Below are 20208 nucleotides of genomic sequence, written 5' to 3'. Positions count from 1 at the left end.
AAATAACATACCTCAAGCATGTGAACATTTGTTTTATTAAGACAGTGCTTCAAACGCACAGTCTAAGGTGGCCCACTGATGCTGTTCTTTCATATGTACATGGCTGTGCCTTTGATTAAGAAAATGTTTTCCTTCTGGCCTTGGTGTATAGAAGGAAGCTGCACTAAGTTAACTGTAGCACAGTAAGGCAGTTCTGGTAATATCCTCCCACCCACCCCACTTCCCTTTTTTCCTGGCAAAGACCATACTAGCAAACTCTGTGCAATATTACCTCTTTTCTTAATGGGAGGAGGCAGAAAAGCAGTGATGAAATTAATCAGCAGTATCCTGTCAGCAAACCTTTGAAAAGCAGTAATTTTGAGTGACTAATGCAAATAGTACTGAGACTTGCTGACTTTACGGAATTGCTGCTGAACGAGCACATGGTATGTCTATTTTAAGTGTAGTATGGAAAGCTTTGAGTAACTTTTGGATATTCATTGGGTCGACTAGCAACACAGGATGGGCAGTTTTGGTTAATTACTATAATTTCTGATAACTCTGTTGGTTCAATTAGAAATTAATGCCTGGGCATTAAACACTATTTTTGTTTCTCAGCATGGATTCAGCAATCATTAAAGATATCATCTGACTATAAACAGGGAGAGTGGAAATCATATTTTTTTTTAAAACCTTTACAATGAATGATTGTGGTGACTATAAATATTATTTTATTATGCTCTTCCCCTTGAAAGAGCACTTTAAGCATGCTTGAGGTCCACATAGTGTTGCCATAATTGACATTAGGTCAACACTTATACTTAAAAATTATACTTTTTAAAAAAAAGCTTACATTACACTATGTAATTGACAATATATAATGTAATGTGAGGTTTTTTTAAGTATGTGTTTTTTCTTAAATCATTAATATGTTTTTGCAGGAAAAATGTGGAAGAATGTTGTTCTATAAATTTAGTCTAATTGAAGTCATCATTTTATGTTAGTAATAGTCTCAAAACATCTGTAGCAGTAGAAAAGAATAACAGGCCAAATTATGTTGTGTTAGGTGAATGCTGGGCAGAGATCCTCAGCTCAAAATAGGATTTTTGTGTAGAGAGTACGTTGACTGATACCTGGATTTGATAGTCTTAACGTGCCAACGTCAGCCATTGGAAACAATGTCTTCACAGCATGTGTGAAGCGTACAGATGAAGGAGAACTTCCCCTTTTGATCATTGGTTTGAAGGGGGGTTGCAAGGATTTTACCCTGAAAATAACTGTGCTCTCAGATGTGAAGGTATTCCAGAGCTCCATAGCCTTCTGGTTGTATGGCAGTTGCTAATATGTTTTAACTGAATCTTAACTTTTCTGGTGTAAAAGTGATATCATAACAAGAATACTACTTCTTGGTCTTCATCTTTGCTGTTTATGTTCCTCAGAGGTTTTTTTGTAGGAAAGGGAAATAGATTTCCTCAACTTCAGTTTTCCTAAATTACAATAATCCTGAATCTGTCAAGTTGTGCATCAGCAAAATTTCTCAGCAGCACAATGCTGCGATGAGCTAGGTGAAGAGTAGCTGGGTGAGGGATGATGAAAATGTTTTGTGGAGCACCTTGCTTTGGTGCTTGATACCCACTTTCCCAAGTCTATAACCACCTTTTATACTGCCATATATGCTGAAAGGATGTGCTGTCACTAGTGAGTTACAGGGATCACATGGACTTTGAAATGCATAGTAGTCTTTTTATGTAATTCTTTGCTGCAAAGTCAGTGTTGCCAACTCTTGCCATTGTATTGTAACTATCATTTTGTGTTTTTTAAAATGCCAGGTTAGTACAGTTTGATGACATAGATGTGATTACTTCAGAATATTTTCTTCATCTTTGAGAGAAAAATCTTATCTATATAGTTGTAACCATGAGCTTTTGTAATCCTTCCCACCCCCTTGTTGTAGTAGTAGAACTATTCTTTTCTGAAGTCAGCTTCATGAATGTGTGGACCTGGTGGCATTTTTTTTTTCTTATTATTTCTTTATTAGTCATTCTGAATCAGGCACCTATCTTTTCTAATGGTTCCCATGGTATGAGGTTGTTGGTTTTGTTTTCATAACAAAGCTTATGGTGAAAAATCCAAACCCATGATTTTGTTTTACCCTCAACTTTCCAAACTGAGATAATTTAGATGTGATCTTTGCTAGGTGTATTACTTTTCCCGTCATCTATTTTCTATTTAAACATTTAATATTAGGTGTTTAAGTCTGAAAAGATTGTTAGTATGTAAGAATTGTGACAGGGCAGGATTTGGGAAGCAAGCAAAGTTTGCTTGCTGCAAAAGTCACTTTCAGACTTCTTACGGACTTGGGTGTCTTCAAAAGCATAGGGTCTGAGCCAGATGCTGTTCTGTAGTTGTCAGTTGGCATTTCAGCATGCAAACAGCAATTGTTTTTCAGATACATCTTTTACTTTAACATGGAGGAAGGTAAGGAAATACACGCTGCCTACTGTGTGACTGTTCATGCATCTTTACAAGTCACTTTTCCTTCAATGATTGTGTGGTTTAAGGCTCTGGTAATACCGCTACTTGTACCATTTACTGCATAGTGAATGTTTAATAGACAAGTGTCAAGGCCTCTGTACTTTAGAGAGCTGAAATGTAACATACCCTATGCCTAGAAATTTAGATGCTGGTGCATTCAGATACAAGGGAATGTCCTTGCCTGGGGCATGGGATCTGATGCCTGGTTTTGTACTAACTTAACAAGACACCCCTGAGCAGCTGAAGATCTGATTTGGTGCCTTTTATTGTAAATGAAGAGTATCCTAGCTGCAGTTAATTCTCTTATTTGCTTTTTATATGTCCTCTGATTGGTTTCCTGAGTCTGTCAGATTGTGATAGACCTTGCCAGGATTGTTGATCACAGAATGTGTGGCCCTTTAAAGGTGCATGTATTTGTTCAGATGAAGTCCAAAAGAATACAAAACAAAGGGTTTTGGAGATCTGACTTCAGTTGATCTTAATCCTACTCCTGCATTTTACCAGTTCACTCCTTTTGGAGAAGGAGAGGAGAATGTGAGATATGTTGTTTCCTTTAATGAAATGTTGGCAATGTGATGTATGATACATTTATATAATGCTATTGAAGTTATTTATTCTATATTTTGAGGTCATTGTCTTGGTTTTCATCCCATTAGCTCTTGTTCTCTTATTGTCCTGTGCATCTAGTTCTATTGTGTTAGTTATCACAGAATGTATAGTCTGTGATAGGAATGCAGAGTCTGTGATCTGGTTTTAAATGAGAGCTACTTTACCTAATCTTTACATGTGGTGATTGAAATTTTGTTTATTCCATTGCACTTTTTGGTCCAGTGAAAAGTATCATTATTATACCTTTTACATATGTGCCAGCTGAGGCTAAGATGCAAAAAATGACTTCTCAAAAGTTAATCAGTGGCAAAATCATTCCCAAAAACTGGGAATGTGGATGTGCCTTTCCCTTTCCGTGCATTAAATCAGATGGCACTAGAGATTTCATTAAGATGGTGCTTTATAAGGTGTGCTTACTTTTCAAAAGGACTTTGTTCATTTGCTCCCCCAATTTATGGGATGAATGCTTGAGGTCTTAAAGGAGTTCAAGGTGCGATGTTTTAAATTTTTTGCTTTATGAGGAGCAGATACACTTAAATCATTCAGAGTGGTAATGATCCAGAAAATCACCTGTCTATATTAAAAATCTTTGTGTACAATCTGCTCTATATATGAAGTTGTTCTTTATCTGTGCCTTCATCCATTGTTTTATGGACTTTTTTATTGTACATTACAAGTTGAGACCTTCATAAAAACGTAACATAATTTGTGTTGCTTTTAAAGTCATGCTTGCAGCTTAGAACTTTAAAAAAGGAATGAAAGGACTTTCTGAGTTTCCTCAGATGAGCAATATGAAACTTGTTGAAGATATCCCGTGTGAAATACCTCTGTGCATGAGTTAGAGACTTTCTGAGGACTCTGCCTATAAAATTCATTTTTTTGTCTTGTATTCTCTGCTTGTTGCATTCCCTTCCAGTTCATTTCATTCTGATAATGTGAATGCATTTCCAAGTAAATTGGCAGTGTTTACAATCTCGGTCCCTAGTGCCATTTTTTAATCAAACACATAATAAAGTGCTAAATAAACCATTCCCACCTGCATCAAACTCTTTATGTTCTGTATAGGGTATTTTGTAATTTATTTACCCAGGAAGACCCAATTTATCTGCACATCTGGTTTTCAACCCAGTCCTGCTTTTTATCCAGTTTTCCAGCTGGTTGGTTGAGGCATAAGGAGGTCAGATGGCTTTCTTGAGGTCAGTGTAGTGATTGTCTCAGCTGGGATTATACCCAAATTTTATCCTTTGCTGTAACCACTTGGCCACACCACTCCTAACCAGTCTATCTGCATTGTTGGCAGTAATGGAACTAACTGCAAATGTCATTTTCTTTGTTTTATAGTTTTGCTTGTATTGAAATATTGTCACTTTTATGAGTTCAGAAACATTACATCTGTTCGCAACCTGGTTCCGTTCCACTTTGAACAGACACAATTTTTTGTGATGAATCTCCTTCCTGAATTCCAAATGTGTGTTAGTTTCACAAGTTCTGGGGTAGTGATTGATGACTTTGCTGGTTTGTGTTGCTCTGGTGTGCTTCCGCAGGGCAGACCCTGTCTGACACTCCTCTTTGGAAGAGGAACCCGTGTTTTTGCTCCTGTGTATCAGTGCCATAAGCTTCTTAAGACTCCTGGTGGCTGAGATTCTCTTCCTCTAGAGTTTACTTGTTTACAGCAATAATACAGCAGTGTTAGAACAAGATGCACTGATTTGATAAAGGACTTCCTTAAGCATGCATTTCTGTGTGTGTACCCATGAGTTGTAAGTCTGAGGAAAGAGAAACTCTGGAACTTGGTATCATCAGCATAATCTTATCCCATATGGTCTTGCTCTGCCTTCCTGAGGGAAGTCAAAATAGTTCTAGTTCCAGTTTTTGTTATCGATTTCCTCTTGCCTTGAGTTACCACTGCATGGAAGAAGCATGACTTAACACTAATCCACACATACATCTCCAGTAGGTACAAAAATTACAGGGCGCTCTACACTTAAGTAGATGATGAGGCTTGCTTTCTGGTGCCAGTCCTGTGTCATTCCAAATTCCAGTGGGGCCTCAGTTCATTTCACTAGATGAAAAACTCTTACTCAAAACAGTCCATTAAGTGTTGATTGCACTGTCAGTACTTTCCAGGCTCAGCTTTCTTCCTTCTACAAAATGGATTAGGTACTCCCTGTTGACTGTTACAATAGCATAAAAGCAAGTGGAATTTACAACTGGCCATAACCAGTTAAAAATACCACAAATGCATTTGTAACAACCAGAAATATTTCTCCTTTCCCCGAGATTTTGCTGCTGCTTCCACTTGGCCTCCAGCCCTAGTCATCTTTGCTCCTGTACTGTTGTGCAGGTACATCTATGTGTTCTAGTTAACTACACTGTAATAGCTACAGCTGCCTGTGTCAAAGTCATCAAAAGGGGAGATAGCTTTGTCTAGGAGAAGGTAGGACTGGAGACAGCAAGCAGGCAGGAAGATCTTTTGAGATACTTGATTACTCTTTCATGTTGAACTATTTTATTGCAGAACCAAAAAAGGATGGGGAAGATGTAATTCCAGTTAATGCCATGAATGCACTTCTGTTAAAGACGATGAATACAGTGAATTCATGTGCAGATTGGCATTAATTTTCCTTTAAACTGGAGGAAAAGAAACTTGTGTAACCTGTAACTTCCATGATACTGACATGAATGCTGAAATTTTATCTCTTTTCATTGTTTCTTTTCTCACATTGGAATTCTTTTATTCCAACAGTTTAATAGGTCAAGTCTCCTGACCCCACCCATCTCTGATTTCCAACTGTATGATCTACAGTCCTCTTGTTCTTAAATATTCAAGATGTCACGCGTCAAGTAGTTTCTATTTTCCCTTCAGTAATCTGTGGTATATGTTAGGACTACTGTTGCTGGCTGTCAAATGCATTTTTCCAAAATCACTTTTCCTACTCTGGTGTTAAGTAATTGTTTTCTTTGCTTGAAGCTGAAATTTAAAATTGGCTTTCTGGAAATTAGAGCAACAGAGCACCATGAAGAGAACCTCGTGATAAAATAGACAGCAAGGAGATCTTGCCAACAGAATATGTGGTGGCTGTGAATTTCCACAGTAACTCGTGGGCAATATTCTGTGAACATGGATGAAGGACTTGGAATAATGGGTATCTTGTTACAAGAGCTGTTGAGGCTTGCAGGGGTTACTTTATGTTCTGACATTATCAGACGTGATGCTGAGGCGGCAAACTTTTTTTTTTTAAACCCAGAAGCAAGCTTGAATTAAAGAAGTTGGAATCCAGGAAGTATCAGGGAACACTTCATATATGCTTGCTCTGTATTCCTTCTCTCCTAGGCATCTGCCTGTCATCTTTTTTGGAAACAGGATAGTGGTCTCAAACAGTTTTTGGTCTGAGCTAGTATGACCATTTGTAGGGTTTGGATGACCAGTAACTACACCTAAAATGGAAATAATCAGTTGCAGAAAGTTGTTTGTTCCTAGGGCATCCTATCTTGGAGTCTAGCTTCCTGCTTCTACAAGCAGCTGCATTATTGTTCCCATTAATAATCACAAATAATAAGTTAATAAATAACCATTCAAACTGAATAATACACAGGTAATATTGTTGGGTTTGGGTTTTTTTGCAAAAATTCAGAATCCCACCTTTCTGTCATAACCTTTCTAATTTCTAAATGTGTTTCCAACCTTCTTTGTTTGATCTTGTGCTTATGTTGACCTATGGCTTGGGCAATTCTCCCTAGATACTTGTTCCCAGGTACTGCTCTGTCACTACTGGGTAAGTATGCTCACTCTTAGCTCTCCATTCCACTAATTATTTTAGGGGCTTATTGTCTTTACTTGGTTTCTGATAAAGCCCTCTTTCCCCCTCTCTCTGTTTGTTAAAATCTGATCCTTTTGAAGAAAGGTAAGACTCTCAGTATGCCAATTTCTTCTAGTACAACTTTCCCTTTCACCCTGGCCCAGAAGCTGTTGTCAGTCAGATGGAAGACTGTAATGGGTGCACTGAGAAGAATCTCTGCCCCCCCCGAATCCAAAAAGTGACAAAAATGTCCTAAGCAATCAGATTATTTCATCAGTGCATTTACAGCACCATAATAGATTGAAACTCTGCTAAAACATCTGTTTCCTGACAGGTTAGGTTCATTATTCCTGAAGTAAACTTCCAGAAAATGGCTTTGTGCCCTTAACAGTAAGAATTCAACAGGCTGGAGATCAGGCTGACTGCTAAGTGGAAAAGCTAATGCTTTTTTGTGAAGGCACAATGCAGCCACCTGTGTACTATTACAGTGTGGAAATTAGTCATTTGTCTGGTATAGCTTTTGGTCTGACAAATTCTGGAGGTAATAAAACAGTCCTCATTTTTGTGGGTTTTTAAGTCGTCTTCCCTTCTCTCTCCACCCACAAATGCCATGCACATGCCTCTCTTAACCATGCTGGTTTTGTACTGTTGGCTGAACTTGCTTATATCAACTTGTAGAGGGTTTTTTTTTTCCCCCTACTTACAGATGAATTTCTGAGGGAGGAATTCGGTTACCCTTTGTGCTTCCTTTGCTCTATGGTTCTATAATTCAAGTTACAGACCTAAACCTGGTATTGGTTTTAATCCTTACATTCTTTTAGTTCTTCAGTTCTAGAATGAAGGAACACAAAATGGCTCCTTTTTGTGGCTACGTTTCTTCTTCTCCAAACCAGGAAAAAGCAGGCGATGATTAAATCCAAGCAGTTTGATTTTACATCAGTGTGCAATCTCTTCACTTGAAGAGAACCCCTTTTCAAAAGCCTAGCTGAGTAGGCTACAGCTGAGTAGATTTGTTGGTATCCAGACAGGATTAAAATGAAGCCTGCTCCTTGAAAATGTGCTGGTAGTTGTAGAGAGATCATGCTTTTTTTTTTTTCTGTCTGTGAAGTGTTCGTTTTGCAGAGAAACTCCTGTTGCTCCTCTCTTTCTTGCATTGGTGGAGAGGAAAAGAACCTTAAAACAAGTCTTTTTAGGAGAGCTGGGAAACTGAAGACAACTAGTGCCCCTTCAGATCTGCCAGTTGTTGAAGTGCATCTCACACTTTCATGCTTTTACTTACTGTCTCCTGCCGTATCTGCCTTGAGCAGTGGAATGATTTGCTTCACAGTAGTTTAAAGTCACAACCGCAATCATCAGCTGTTGAGATGAACAGGATATTTCATGCCACACAACTGTCATTACAGCTCTCGTTAGATCAGTGGCGTAGCATGGTTGGTGTCAAACCTGCCATGCCTCAATTTTGCTGCCTTTTCTCCTGTGTTGTTTCTAGTGCTTTTGCTGTTGGCTTTTTCCCCCACCTCCTGTTAAAGGAGGGTGCTGAAACCTCTGCAGTTCAAGAGCCCCAGTGGCTAAACTCCTCTAGACCTATCATAGGTCGACACTAGCTAGTGTATTGAAAAACAGGCTTCCAGTTAATAAGGCAAAAGGTTTCTGAATCTGCTCAGACCTCGCCACCAACATTGGGTATTGTAAATGTCCTCCTCACTCAGGCCTGTGTTTTCTTTTTATATTTATGGGGGTTTTTTGAAGGTCAACTTAACCTGAAGCCTGGAAGCAGCTTCATGAGTGCACCTTCTGCACTTGCAGAACCCTGTTGCAATGCTTGCAGTGTTGACAGTGGCTGCAGAAACTGGGAGAGAGCTGAGTGCCACTGAAGCAAGGGGATAGCCTTGGTAGTCATCTCCAGTGAGGCAAGGGACTGCTGTTGCGCTTGGCTTTGGGGAGTTTAAAGCAGAGAGATCTCTTGCACTCGATAACAGTGATGCGTGGTGTTGTCAGGCCCTGTGCAATTAAATGCAAACCACAAACAGTGTGTTTTGCCTCATAAATGAAATAAGAACTAGATAATGTGCAACAGCACTATGAAGAGTGTGTTATACAGAGTTCCCTTACTCCTGGAGAGGTGGTGTACGTGCTTCAGCTTGAGGGTGAGGTACTTGGCTGAACACTTCTGCCCAGCAGGGTGGCATCAAGAGCTTAAGAACACTGAGAATTATGTGCAATGAAAAATACTTATCATTCATGCGTTGCTGGTCGTTGCAATGCCACGGAGGATTTATCTTAAAGAGCAAAGAATCCAAAAGCAGTATTTTCAGGCATTTGCCCGGGTTCTATTTTTATGAATTACAAGAGCACATGGAGAATAAATGGGTGGCTGAGGCCCCCTAGTGCCACCAGAGCACACTGCACTCCTCAGGCACAACGGCCACAAAATTGCACTTTGTATTAAAAAATAAAGGTAAATATAAAGAAACACTTGTTAGGCTAAAATACCTTATGATGTACTGATTGTTCACATGCAATTGTTTCCTCACTGGAAACATGAATTCTCTATCATTTATTTTTCACGTCTTGTTTTGCAAAGCAGTGCAAAAAGTGAGAGAGGATTCTGTTTGCAACCATTATCGTTAATATTTGCGTTGCAGGCAAAAAACTATACAGGGAAGCTGAAGGCTTGTGAGGTAAACTTTTTGCAGTTGTATCTCTGCCTGAGAATGACTGGGAGGAAACACTATGCAGCTAGTGGTGTCTGATGCTGAGCTGTATTATATAACTTGGGGCTGGGAGGGATGGGGAAGAAAAAAGTGCCAGTGAGGGAGGAGCGAGATAGTTGTGGGGTTTTGTTTTGTATTTGTGGTTATTAGCCATGTGGTTTGGGTTGAATTGCTAAGACCTTGAGAATCACTTCCAAATGCTATGATCTAAGATACAGCAGTGTGGACATATGTTAGAATAGATTCCCTTTGTGCTTAAAATTTAACTTAAAAGTATATATTCACAACTAGTGTAAAGTAGTACAGAACTGTCCTTCCAGGAAAAAGGTCAGAGTCTAGAGAATAGCTCTGTGTAAGGTAACTTAATGGTGGCCTCAGACTATTATTAAAACAGCTCTTTTCAGTATTTCTGTGTTGCCCTAGTCTCAGATTTTGTTGGAATTGTGGCTTTTGTCAAAATCCAGCTATTTACTCTTGTGACAAATTTTGGCATTCCGTCAGGTGTGAATAGCAGCTAATAAAGCCTTTATTAAAGAAATTAATTTTGGTGTCTAGTCAGCTAGTTGGCTTGTTACTCTCACTAGTCTGTAATGCTCGCCCTCATTTTGCTGTTGCACAAATTTTTAATAAGCAAGAGAAGGTGGTGAGCCTTGTCCAGAATGCTATTGTATGTTATTCTTTAACAATGAATTAAAAAAATGGGGATGTAAAGTTAGGCCTTTATAAGTAGATATGCTTTGTTTTCTGGACATTTTGTAAACCAGTGTCTTCATAGATAAAGTTGCCAAAAAGACCTGAAATGTGCTCTGAGGGGGAATGGGCAGGAAATGAGGAGGGTAAAAACTTAAAAGGAATCTTTCTGTGTGACATTAGATGTGTGCCTTTTGTTCTCATTTTGGGTGCACTTTGGAAGCCTAATACTGGTGGTCTCTGTACAAATTCCTCTTCACTTGTTCACAGAAACTCCTCTTTAGGGCTATCAGTTCTTATAGTAAATGATAACTTTTGTCAAAATACATAGCTATGTCAAAATGGTTTGGATGGTAAACTTCATCGTTTCTTTCCAAAGACGGTAAGGTTGATGCTTCCAAGGTTGTAAAACAAAATGTGCTGAAAATGAAGTTTTCTGCCCTTTCTTTTGTTTCTTGTTTTAGATGTTGAGATGACCAAAGACTGTAGGTATGATCTAGCTGTGCCTCTACACTATCTCCTAGATAAGCTCCAGTTAACATCTGAGTTTCAGAAACTTTTGTTCAGTTCAACTTTTCTATGAACATCAATAGCAGACTTAGGAAGCACAAATAAAAATAAAGGAGGGTTGGGATTTTTTTTTCCCAGATTAGTTGAGGTATATGTCATTGTTCCTATCACAGAGAATATTTTATACTTTGTCACCATTTTCTGCTGTATTTAAGGACCAGTTGAGCGTGAAGAAACCTAGTTGTGGGATACTGAGGAGTTGTGTATGGCACTGAACATACCCTACCATATTCAGTGTTGATTCCTTAAACTGTTCTGGAATTGTAAATGTCTCACTTGTGTTTGGAATAGCTGTGAAACACTCTACATTTTTACAAATTAAAAAGGGAAACATTCAGTGTAACATGTGGTTTTTCTGAGGTTTTTTGATTTGGTTTTGGTTTGGTTTGGTTTTTTTGCAGCTCTTCAAGGATCTTATGCATAGCATATGAGGTTTTGCAAGGTTTGCAATATATGAACAAACATGGAATGGTCCACCGAGCACTCTCCCCTTGCAATATTCTTTTGGATCGAAAGGTACAGCTACAGGAATAAATCTATGTTTTTGTTTGGTTTTTGTTTTTTCCTCTTGCTGCCAACAAGTAGCATGCTATGTCATATATGGAGACTGGGCAGTCACAGTCCTTCTGATGGGGAAAAAAATTGCATGTCTGGAAGGGTGTTTGGTTTGTTTGTTTTTTAAAACTACAGTTTTCCCACATTTCCTAAATTTCAAATGTATTTCAGATTTTATTTTTCTCTTTTCCCATTTTCTTCTCTCCCAAACCACTTTTTTCACCCTTTTCTTCTTAAGGTGGTAATCTCAGCCTACTTGTCATCATTGTAACTAGTTACAAGACTTTCCTAGCTGTTTGAATAGGAAAATATTTCTTCTGGCTAAATAACTGTTAATAATATTTCCTGTGTTTCATGGTGATCTGATATTTGACTTTTAAGATATCAACATATTTCTTTGTTCATGTTAAATTATTAAAATTCCAGTGTCTGTCAATTCTGTTGTCACAAACTATTGAGTTGGCAGTGTGAAATACAGGTTCTGCTCATAAAAGCTGAGAGAAATTAATTGCTGTTGTACTCAGAGCAGTCGCTTCATCTGAACTGACAGCTAAAGAGCTTAAACTGTCTGCATAACCCCTCTCTCCTTCCCCTTCTTAGTTTAGATAGAATAGCTAGATTTTCCCCTTAGAAGGCAGAAAGAAAAGAGGAAGAAGGAAGGAAGGAACACTATTTTTTTATATACTTGCAGACAAATGAAAATCATAATAATGCTCTAACAAGCAAAAGTACTTCAGGATTTTAAGATACTCCTAAAATCAATAAAAGAACAAAAGAGGGCCATGAGACCATAAACTTCTGAACTTTTCTCCTGCACTTTGAATAGCTTGCTGATGTAGCCTTCACTGTTGCGCCATATGCAGGCTGGCTGCGTATAATTCAAAATCTAGCAGAAACAATACCTCAGTTCAACTTCTGTGCCTATTTTTTGTAGTTTTGGTGTTAACTTTCTGCCTCCACAGAATAAAAGCAAGCACCTGGAAAACTTGTTTGTTTGAAATATGTGTTGATACAGTTAAGGAGAGCAAGATAGTAATGAGTTGATGGGAAGGACTGGAGGAGCAAGACTGGGTAAATGGAAAATTTGGTAATGGTAAATGGAAATGAAAAGGTGAGGGTATAGTGGTAATACTTAGGGAGCTGTAGGATTCAAACAGGATTTTGAACAGTTTTCAAACAGGAAAGATGTTCAATAGAGTATTTAAGCCTTTTTAATTTACTGAAATTATATTGTAGCTTACAAAGTTCTGATTTTCTTGTGTGTTCCAAACAAGGCGATTACTTAATGCTCTTGGAAAGTAAAAGCATTAGAAATAAGCACCTTATTAACTTGCAGTGGAGTTCTGCATAATAGAATCATAGAATCATTAAGGTTGGAAAAGACCTCTAAGATCGAGTCCAACCGTCAACCCAACACCACCATGCCCACTAAACCATGTCCCTAAGCGCCTCATCTACCCGTCTTTTAAATACCTCCAGGGATGGTGACTCAACCACTTCCCTGGGCAGCCTGTTCCAATGTTTAACCACTCTTTCAGTAAAGAAATTTTTTCTCACGTCCAATCTAAACCTCCCCTGGCGCAACTTGAGGCCATTTCCTCTCGTCCTATCGCTTGTTACTTGGGAGAAGAGATGGACACCCACCTCGCTACAACCTCCTTCCAGGTAGTTGTAGAGCGCGATGAGGTCTCCCCTCAGCCTGATGAGATGATGAGACAGAAATGTGAGAGGGTGACTTTTTATAGGTATCTGTCTTCTGACAGCTAATACAGCTTGAAATTTTTTTTTTTTTTTAACTTAAACACAGATTCTTCCAATGTTGGATTCTGCTGCTCTTGATCATTTATTTTTTCCTTTTCAGGGGCATGTGAAGTTGGCTAAATTTGGGCTCTACCATATGACTGCTCAAGGTGTTGATGTTGATTTCCCTATAGGGTAAGGATGTAATGACACAATACAAATATATCAGGGATGCATTTTTTCAGGCAATATATTTATGTTTTGGGGAATCATCTTCAAAAATGTGTTGTATGCAGAGGTTATAGGTTGTTGTTTTAATTCATATGTTTCATACACCCCTTACGCAGAAGCTTTTGGTAATGTCACTGAAGAGGTTATCATCTGACTAGGTGAAATTAATGAAAGACAGAGAATGGGTACCATGCAAGCATGTTACTGTAACAATGTGATGTCAGTCCTTGTTGCCTAGATTTGCCTTCAAATGCTGGTAGTTCCCTGTGACTCAGATTCTGGAGGTACAATCTTTTTTCAAATTTAGGAGAAAACACAATCAGTGCTTCGCTATTGCACACCACTGTAGGCCTCTTGTCTCTTTATCATTTTGTGATTTATTTTCGAGTGATCTTACTGTCTAGCCAAAGTGACATGCTTTGTTGTACTGTTTCCTTGCCACTTTTTGGTTTTTTGAGGTGTCATGTGGTTTACAATTGAAATACTAAGCAGATTCTTAAAGACATGCCCAAAAGAAGTAATAATGTTTCCCTTCAAAAGGTGATGTCAGATTTTTTTTTTTAAGTTTTATAATGGATTCTTGACAGAAAAAGCAATAATGTTATTTTTAAATGATCTAGCAGCAGGTAGAATGTGTCCTCAGCACCTTTTGTTACTTTTTTCACAAATTCAAAAGTTATTTGATGGGAACACTGTCAATGGAGGGGAATACTGCCACCACCCCCAAAACGGGTCTAGGATACGTTTATTTAATGTACTAGTGCTGAAATTCAATGTACGTTTTCTTTGAGATATGTAGACATACTATTTTGAAAGCTGCTGTTATTTCCTCTCACAAAAAGATAGAGCTAGTGATTAAGATTTGACCTTTTATGTAGTAGGCACTATGTATTTTGCAATTGGAGTGAAAGATTGCTGCAGTGTGTGGATTTTGACCGAATAAAATAGAACAGTCTGCATTGCTATGAATTCTGGTTTCTTAGAATGCAAAATTATTTTGATTACTGTAACTGAAAGGTAGTTTTTTTTGGACAGACAGGACATTGCTTAATGTTGCTGCATCTTTCTAGGTACCCATCATATCTGGCACCTGAAGTAATTGCGCAGGGAATAGTCAAACCAAGTGATCATACTCAGTGTGAGAAGCCTCTGCCTTCTGGCCCTAAATCAGATCTGTGGTCTCTTGGTATAATATTATTTGAGCTTTGCGTGGTATGTAAGAGGATAATTCTCTTGATTGTAACTCTTGGGGAATAGTTACATTAACTTGATTGCTCTTGAGTCTGGGGGTAATGACACTTTGCCCATCACCCGAGTCCAAATATCAGAGTATGTTAGCCATTCCTACCTGGACAGTATTGGTGTGGTTCAGTAGTAGGATGCATATTGGCTTGGTATATGTGTTAACCATGAAGGGCAGCTGCCTGTTAAGCCCCAATGATGTGATTGCATTATTGAATTCTTAGCGAGGACCAGCTTCTGAACCAAGAGGTCTCTCTAGATAATTTGTTGTTTCAATTGTGCTTTTAAGCATGAGACAACCATTGCTGTCATGCCCTCATTCTCCTTGGACAGGACGAGAAACTAATAAAGTTTCATGGAGAGGAAGAGAAGGGCGAATCTGCTTTATCACCAGAGTTTAAAGAGCAGCTGTACAGAATTAAGGGTTTATTTGGAAAATGCTTATTTGACTCTAGAAGTTGCAATAAATTATGACAGCATAATCTTTACTATTTGTATATCTTAAACTGGACTTCTTTCATTCAAAGACAGCAACATTCTGTAAGGAGGTATGATCTAGCAAATACCTCAATATTGATATTTAGTCTCACTTATATAAGATAACTATATTGTCAGACAATTGCATGGTCAAGAACCTGTTTTATATAGTGATTAGATCAGGACATTGGAAATAGTCTTCTTTTGCATGTTCTGCTCTTCTGTAAATTTGCATAGTATTCATAGGTCATTACTTATTGTTTTGAATAAGTACCTTTTCTTAAAAATGCAATAATGATATTTTCTGAAACACCTTTAAAGGGATTTTCAGATGACTTTTCAAAAGCACTGTGCAATAATACAAGCTACGATGATTACCATGTTTAGTAATTAACTACCTTTGTTCATGCTCACGTTGGAAAAAATACAGTTTTTGAAAGCCTGTTAGTGAGTTAATAATAAACCTGCAGGTTTGCTAAGGCAGCTTGGGGCTTTGTTTTGCATATTTTTTTGGTTTTGCATTTGTTCCAGTTAAGAGATGTTATAAAATGATACAATTTTCTTTATGATGGCATGAAACTGTTTCTGGTATAGTTGGGGTAAATAATGTTTTCTGTTCTCACAGATAGTTTTCCTAAATCTAAAATTCCTGTGTAGAAGCTTATTTCACTGTCTCTGTATATAGATGGGTGTGTATGCTATCTAAATATTTTTATGTGGTAGCATTCAACTGTTGATTTGATCTTGTTATTCATTTAGGGGAGAAAATTATTCCAGAGTTTGGAGATAGCAGAAAGATTGAAATTTATAGTTATGTTAGGTAAGTAGCACAAAATCAATTTTTTAAGTTTCCAAGCAGTTCTATAATTAGAGCTTTACAGACTAGTCAGCTTGTGATGCTCAGACCTAAGGCACTTTACCTTCGTCAGCTTTCATCTCCAGAATTAAATAGGCATTTGAAGCATGGTTGCTTGTCTAGGTAAGGTACAGAGGTGGGTGCCAGGAAAAATAACTTTGCAGATGAGCTGTGAGTATGTTAGAGTAAGGGCAAACTATAAAAAATAATGCTTAGGAAAGGTTGTAATTTCAATAGTTATTTGTTGTTTTGTGTTGCAGGAGGTTTCTGAAATGAGTTAGAAATTGTCTGACACTAAATAAAACTGTCCCCACACTAGCAGTGCGTGTGTACCAAATCCCAAGCGGGTAGAAGCAGGACTCAGAGGAAGGCAGAGAATAAAAAGACTATCAAACATTACTGTAGATGTGGAATTTTTGCTTAATGTAGATTAGTCTGGAAGTGGGACTGTTTTGTGGCTTTTAAAATTTGATTTCTTGTGGGGTTTAAGTATAACCATGGGGAGGGGAAGGGCATGAATTTGAAGCTTTCTCAGTGTTGTGGTTTAACCCAGCAGGCAGCTAAACACCACACACCCATTCGCTTATTCCCCCCCACCCAGTGGGATGGGGGAGAGAATCGGGGGGGGGGGGCAAAGTAAAACCTTGGTTTGAAATAAAGATAGTTTAATAGGACAGAAAAGGAAGGGAAAATAATAATAATGGTAAAAGAATATACAAAGCAAGTGATGCACAATGCAATTGCTCACCACCCGCTGACTGATGCCCAGCCCATCCCCAAGCAGCGATCACTGCCCCCCGGCCAACTCCCCCCAGTTTATGTACTGAGCATGACGTCCCATGGTATGGAATGTCCCTTTGGCCAGTTGGGGTCAGCTGTCCTGGCTGTGCCCCCTCCCAGCTTCTCGCTGGCAGGGCATGGGAGGCTGAAAAGTCCTTGACTTAGTGTAAGCACTACTTAGCAACAACTAAAACATCAGTGTGTTATCAACCTTATTCTCATCCTAAATCCAAAACACAGCACTATGCCAGCTACTAGGAAGAAAATTAACTCTATCCCAACCGACACCAGGACTATCAGTAAGTTGTTGTTATCCAGAGCAAATAGTGATACTGTTGAAGTTAGTTACTGTCAGTGGAGACATCTTTTTCATTGAGCAGTTAGTGCTTAGGTGCTGAAGTTCTGACTGTTTTGGTTAAGTGATTTGTCAACAAAGCTTCCTGAAGCATTTCAGTCCCCTTCAAGTTGAATGCAAGTTATTGGTAGCCTTTATCCACTGAAAAACATTCATGTCCTGACTTGGGAATTATTTTCTCAATAATGTGTTGAAAACAAGTTCTAAAATACTGCTCGTATTACCTGCAAGTAGCAACAAAATGAAAATTACTTTGAGCTTCTATATGCAGGTATTCTTAAGTTCTTTCAGGGATTTTTTTTTTTTTTTTGGTAAGTGGAAAGACTGTTTTAAGTTATTTGGCAGAGACTGGCACTCTGGATTTACTAAGCCTGCAAAAAGATTTTCACTGTTAAATTAGATGTGCTACTTAACTTTCTTAGGCTTCAATTTTCTGTCTGCATAGGTGGTGATAATTTTCATTTCTAATTTTGAGAATTTACTCTCAGGTGATGTGGCAATGTCAATAAAAAGCCAAAGTTAAGTGCTTTTTATTGGGGTGGGGTTTTATCTGATATCCTGTTTAATTGGTATCACTTTTTTCGTAGTCTTTAACCTTTTGTTGTTCTGTTTGTTTTTCAAAGGCTGTGTAGATGATATTGTAACTGTATTGGCTGAAGAACATGGTTGCCTTGATATTATTAAGGTTTGTGGAACTAGTTTGCGCTTCCATGCTGTGTTATCCAAAAAATTTTATTATTGTTGCATAGCATTTCACATATATGTATGTTGGTTTTTTTTTTTTTTTTACTTATTTGGTCACTTGATGTATTGCAGTAATAGGAAAAATTTTGAAGTCTAAACTATATATCTAAGATCCTTTCAAATAGCCAGTACTGGTAATATTCATTCTTTCCTGAAATTATTGACAACCTCACTAAATGTTAATGCTCTCTGGATAGTTTAATAAGTTATAAATTTTCTTTAAAGTGTTGGGGGTTAAGTATTTTTCTTCTAGAAATTTAGCCTTCTATCTGGTCCACTTTACACGTTCTGATAGTGTAGGTTTATACAATTCAACTCCTCCCCACCCCCAAAATTAATCACTGAATTTTAGTGTCTGTATATTTTGAGACATTGTGTAAAGGGATTCTGACTATTAGCAGAAGGGAGTTCTCAGGTACTGCATTGTTTCAAGCTGGGTACAGAATATCTAAATTAAAAAATAAAAATAAAAAGCCACATACATTGCAAATTTTTCAGATTTTTTTCTTTTCCCCCAAAGCAAATGCAGGGTTGGGGGGTGAGAAAAATAACTTTCCCAGCATTTTGGTCTGACATAGGTAACCTCGTATGTGTAGGTGTGAAATTTTATTGCCCTCAAAGGAATAGCCTGTGTGTTAAAAGTTAAGTGTGAGCTAAGTGGCTTGCTGAATTAAGACAGTAATAAACAGACCTCCTCCATATTTTTCTTACGTTCCAGGACCTTTCTGAAAATATTATAGCTCTACTGAAGAAATGCCTTACATTCCAACCTTCTAAGAGGCAAGTATTCAGTCCAAACGCCTGGTAAACTCTGCTGGGATACTATGAAATTAGAAGACCTGTGGCTGAACCTTTTCTGAAATACTGACGATTTGTGCTACCTATAAGAAATTCTTGGGTTTGTTGCTTTTCAATGTTTAAAGGACAAGAATTGCGGGGGGGCGAAATCAAGTGTGCAAAACCTTGAGAGTATTTTGGGGGAAAACTATTCAGGCATTTGTAGCTCTAAGTTCACAGCTTTTACTGATTCCATATCTGGAAGTTCGTGGTGGTTACTATAGCTCTGTTGTAGCCAGAATTAGGGCTGCTTTCTTCAAATCTCTTCTTTCAAAGTACTTTTTCATTATGTCAGTCCACCACAGCTTTCTTCTGAAAACTGAAGTATGCTGTTGTTCTTTAATCAAGGCTTTGCATTTGCATTTTTCCATCTCTGATTAGAGGAATTAAAGGAGAATTAATAAAATAGTTGCTATGTACATTAAATGGAGGTGAGATCTGAACTTGGGCTGTAAACAGACTGCGTGGTGCGTTATGCATCATGAATTGAACAAAATTGGTAGACATTTTTGCTATTAAAATTTCTGAAATCCAATATAATTTAAAATAACTTGCTAATATTTGTTACTGGGGACATTTTGTACTGAAATGTAACATTTTTGGAAGCACTTTACTCTTAGTGTTTTATTCTCTTCTTAATTCAAGGCCAACTCCAGAGGAATTGCTGCATGACAGTTTGTTCAGTGAAGTATCCTCAGTGTATCCTCCCTTCCACAAACCTGCTGGTCTGTTCTCATCTTCTCCAAGGTGTGCTAATTTAACGCTTCCTGAAGACATAAGTCAATTATGTAAAGGTAAAAGCAGGTAGTGGGATAAATGTCATTGGAGGGGGAAGGAAAATAAAATGTTTTTGCATTTTCTTTGAATGCTTTGTTGGAGAGAAACTATTAAATGTTCCAATACTACATTCTTGTACTAAGTTGCTTAATGGGCAGAGATACGGGCAAACGTGTTTTGAGGGATGTGTGCAGGTCAAAGGAGGGCATCTTTTATTTTGTGCTTCAACCTGTGGGAATAAATAGTTATCGCTAGTATTCAAGTCCAGCTTGGAATATCAATGTCATCTTTTGCCTTTAGAATTTGGACATGTGCATGTACAAGGTAGCTTTTTTTCACTCAATTGTGTTGTGAATTGGTAATTGGATTCTGCTGGATCATGCCACGAGATGATTTTTGGAAGTATTGGAAAACTAAATCCTTGTGAAAGAGGTCACATTCTAGAATAAAAGACGACATTTCTAAGTTTAAAACTACAGTATGCTGAAAGTGTTACCACTCTTAAGTCCTCATTGACTTTTTCTGATGAACTCAGAAATTTCTACATGTTTAGAAAATCTCATTATATAATTTTTGGAGACTAAGATTTTATACCTTGTTACTATGGGTATGGTATGTGAAGGGAAAACAGGTTATTACTACTCAGTATGAATCACTAGTTTCTTATTTTTACTCTTAGCACTGTGCTGTGTACAAAATAGTGTTTGGGGTTTTTTT

At 37.9% G+C, this 20208-nt stretch overlaps 1 protein-coding gene across 1 annotated transcript in view; it reads left to right on the top strand.

The window, feature by feature from the left end:
- The window catches only part of TBCK (TBC1 domain containing kinase), a 109327-nt gene that overhangs the window by 14452 nt on the left and 74667 nt on the right, over positions 1-20208 (top strand). The window contains exons 3-9 of the mRNA XM_009327052.1: positions 11299-11413; positions 13314-13387; positions 14494-14635; positions 15902-15962; positions 17757-17818; positions 18596-18657; positions 19360-19508. Of these exons, the coding sequence (XP_009325327.1) occupies positions 11299-11413; positions 13314-13387; positions 14494-14635; positions 15902-15962; positions 17757-17818; positions 18596-18657; positions 19360-19508 (665 nt within the window). The remainder of the gene's footprint in view (positions 1-11298; positions 11414-13313; positions 13388-14493; positions 14636-15901; positions 15963-17756; positions 17819-18595; positions 18658-19359; positions 19509-20208) is intronic.

Source organism: Pygoscelis adeliae, unplaced genomic scaffold (genome assembly GCF_000699105.1).
Source record: "Pygoscelis adeliae isolate BGI_AS28 unplaced genomic scaffold, ASM69910v1 Scaffold87, whole genome shotgun sequence".
NCBI classification, from domain to species: Eukaryota; Metazoa; Chordata; class Aves; order Sphenisciformes; family Spheniscidae; genus Pygoscelis; species Pygoscelis adeliae.
Note: the sequence above shows the minus strand (reverse complement) of the source record. Positions and strands in the feature narration are given on the sequence as shown.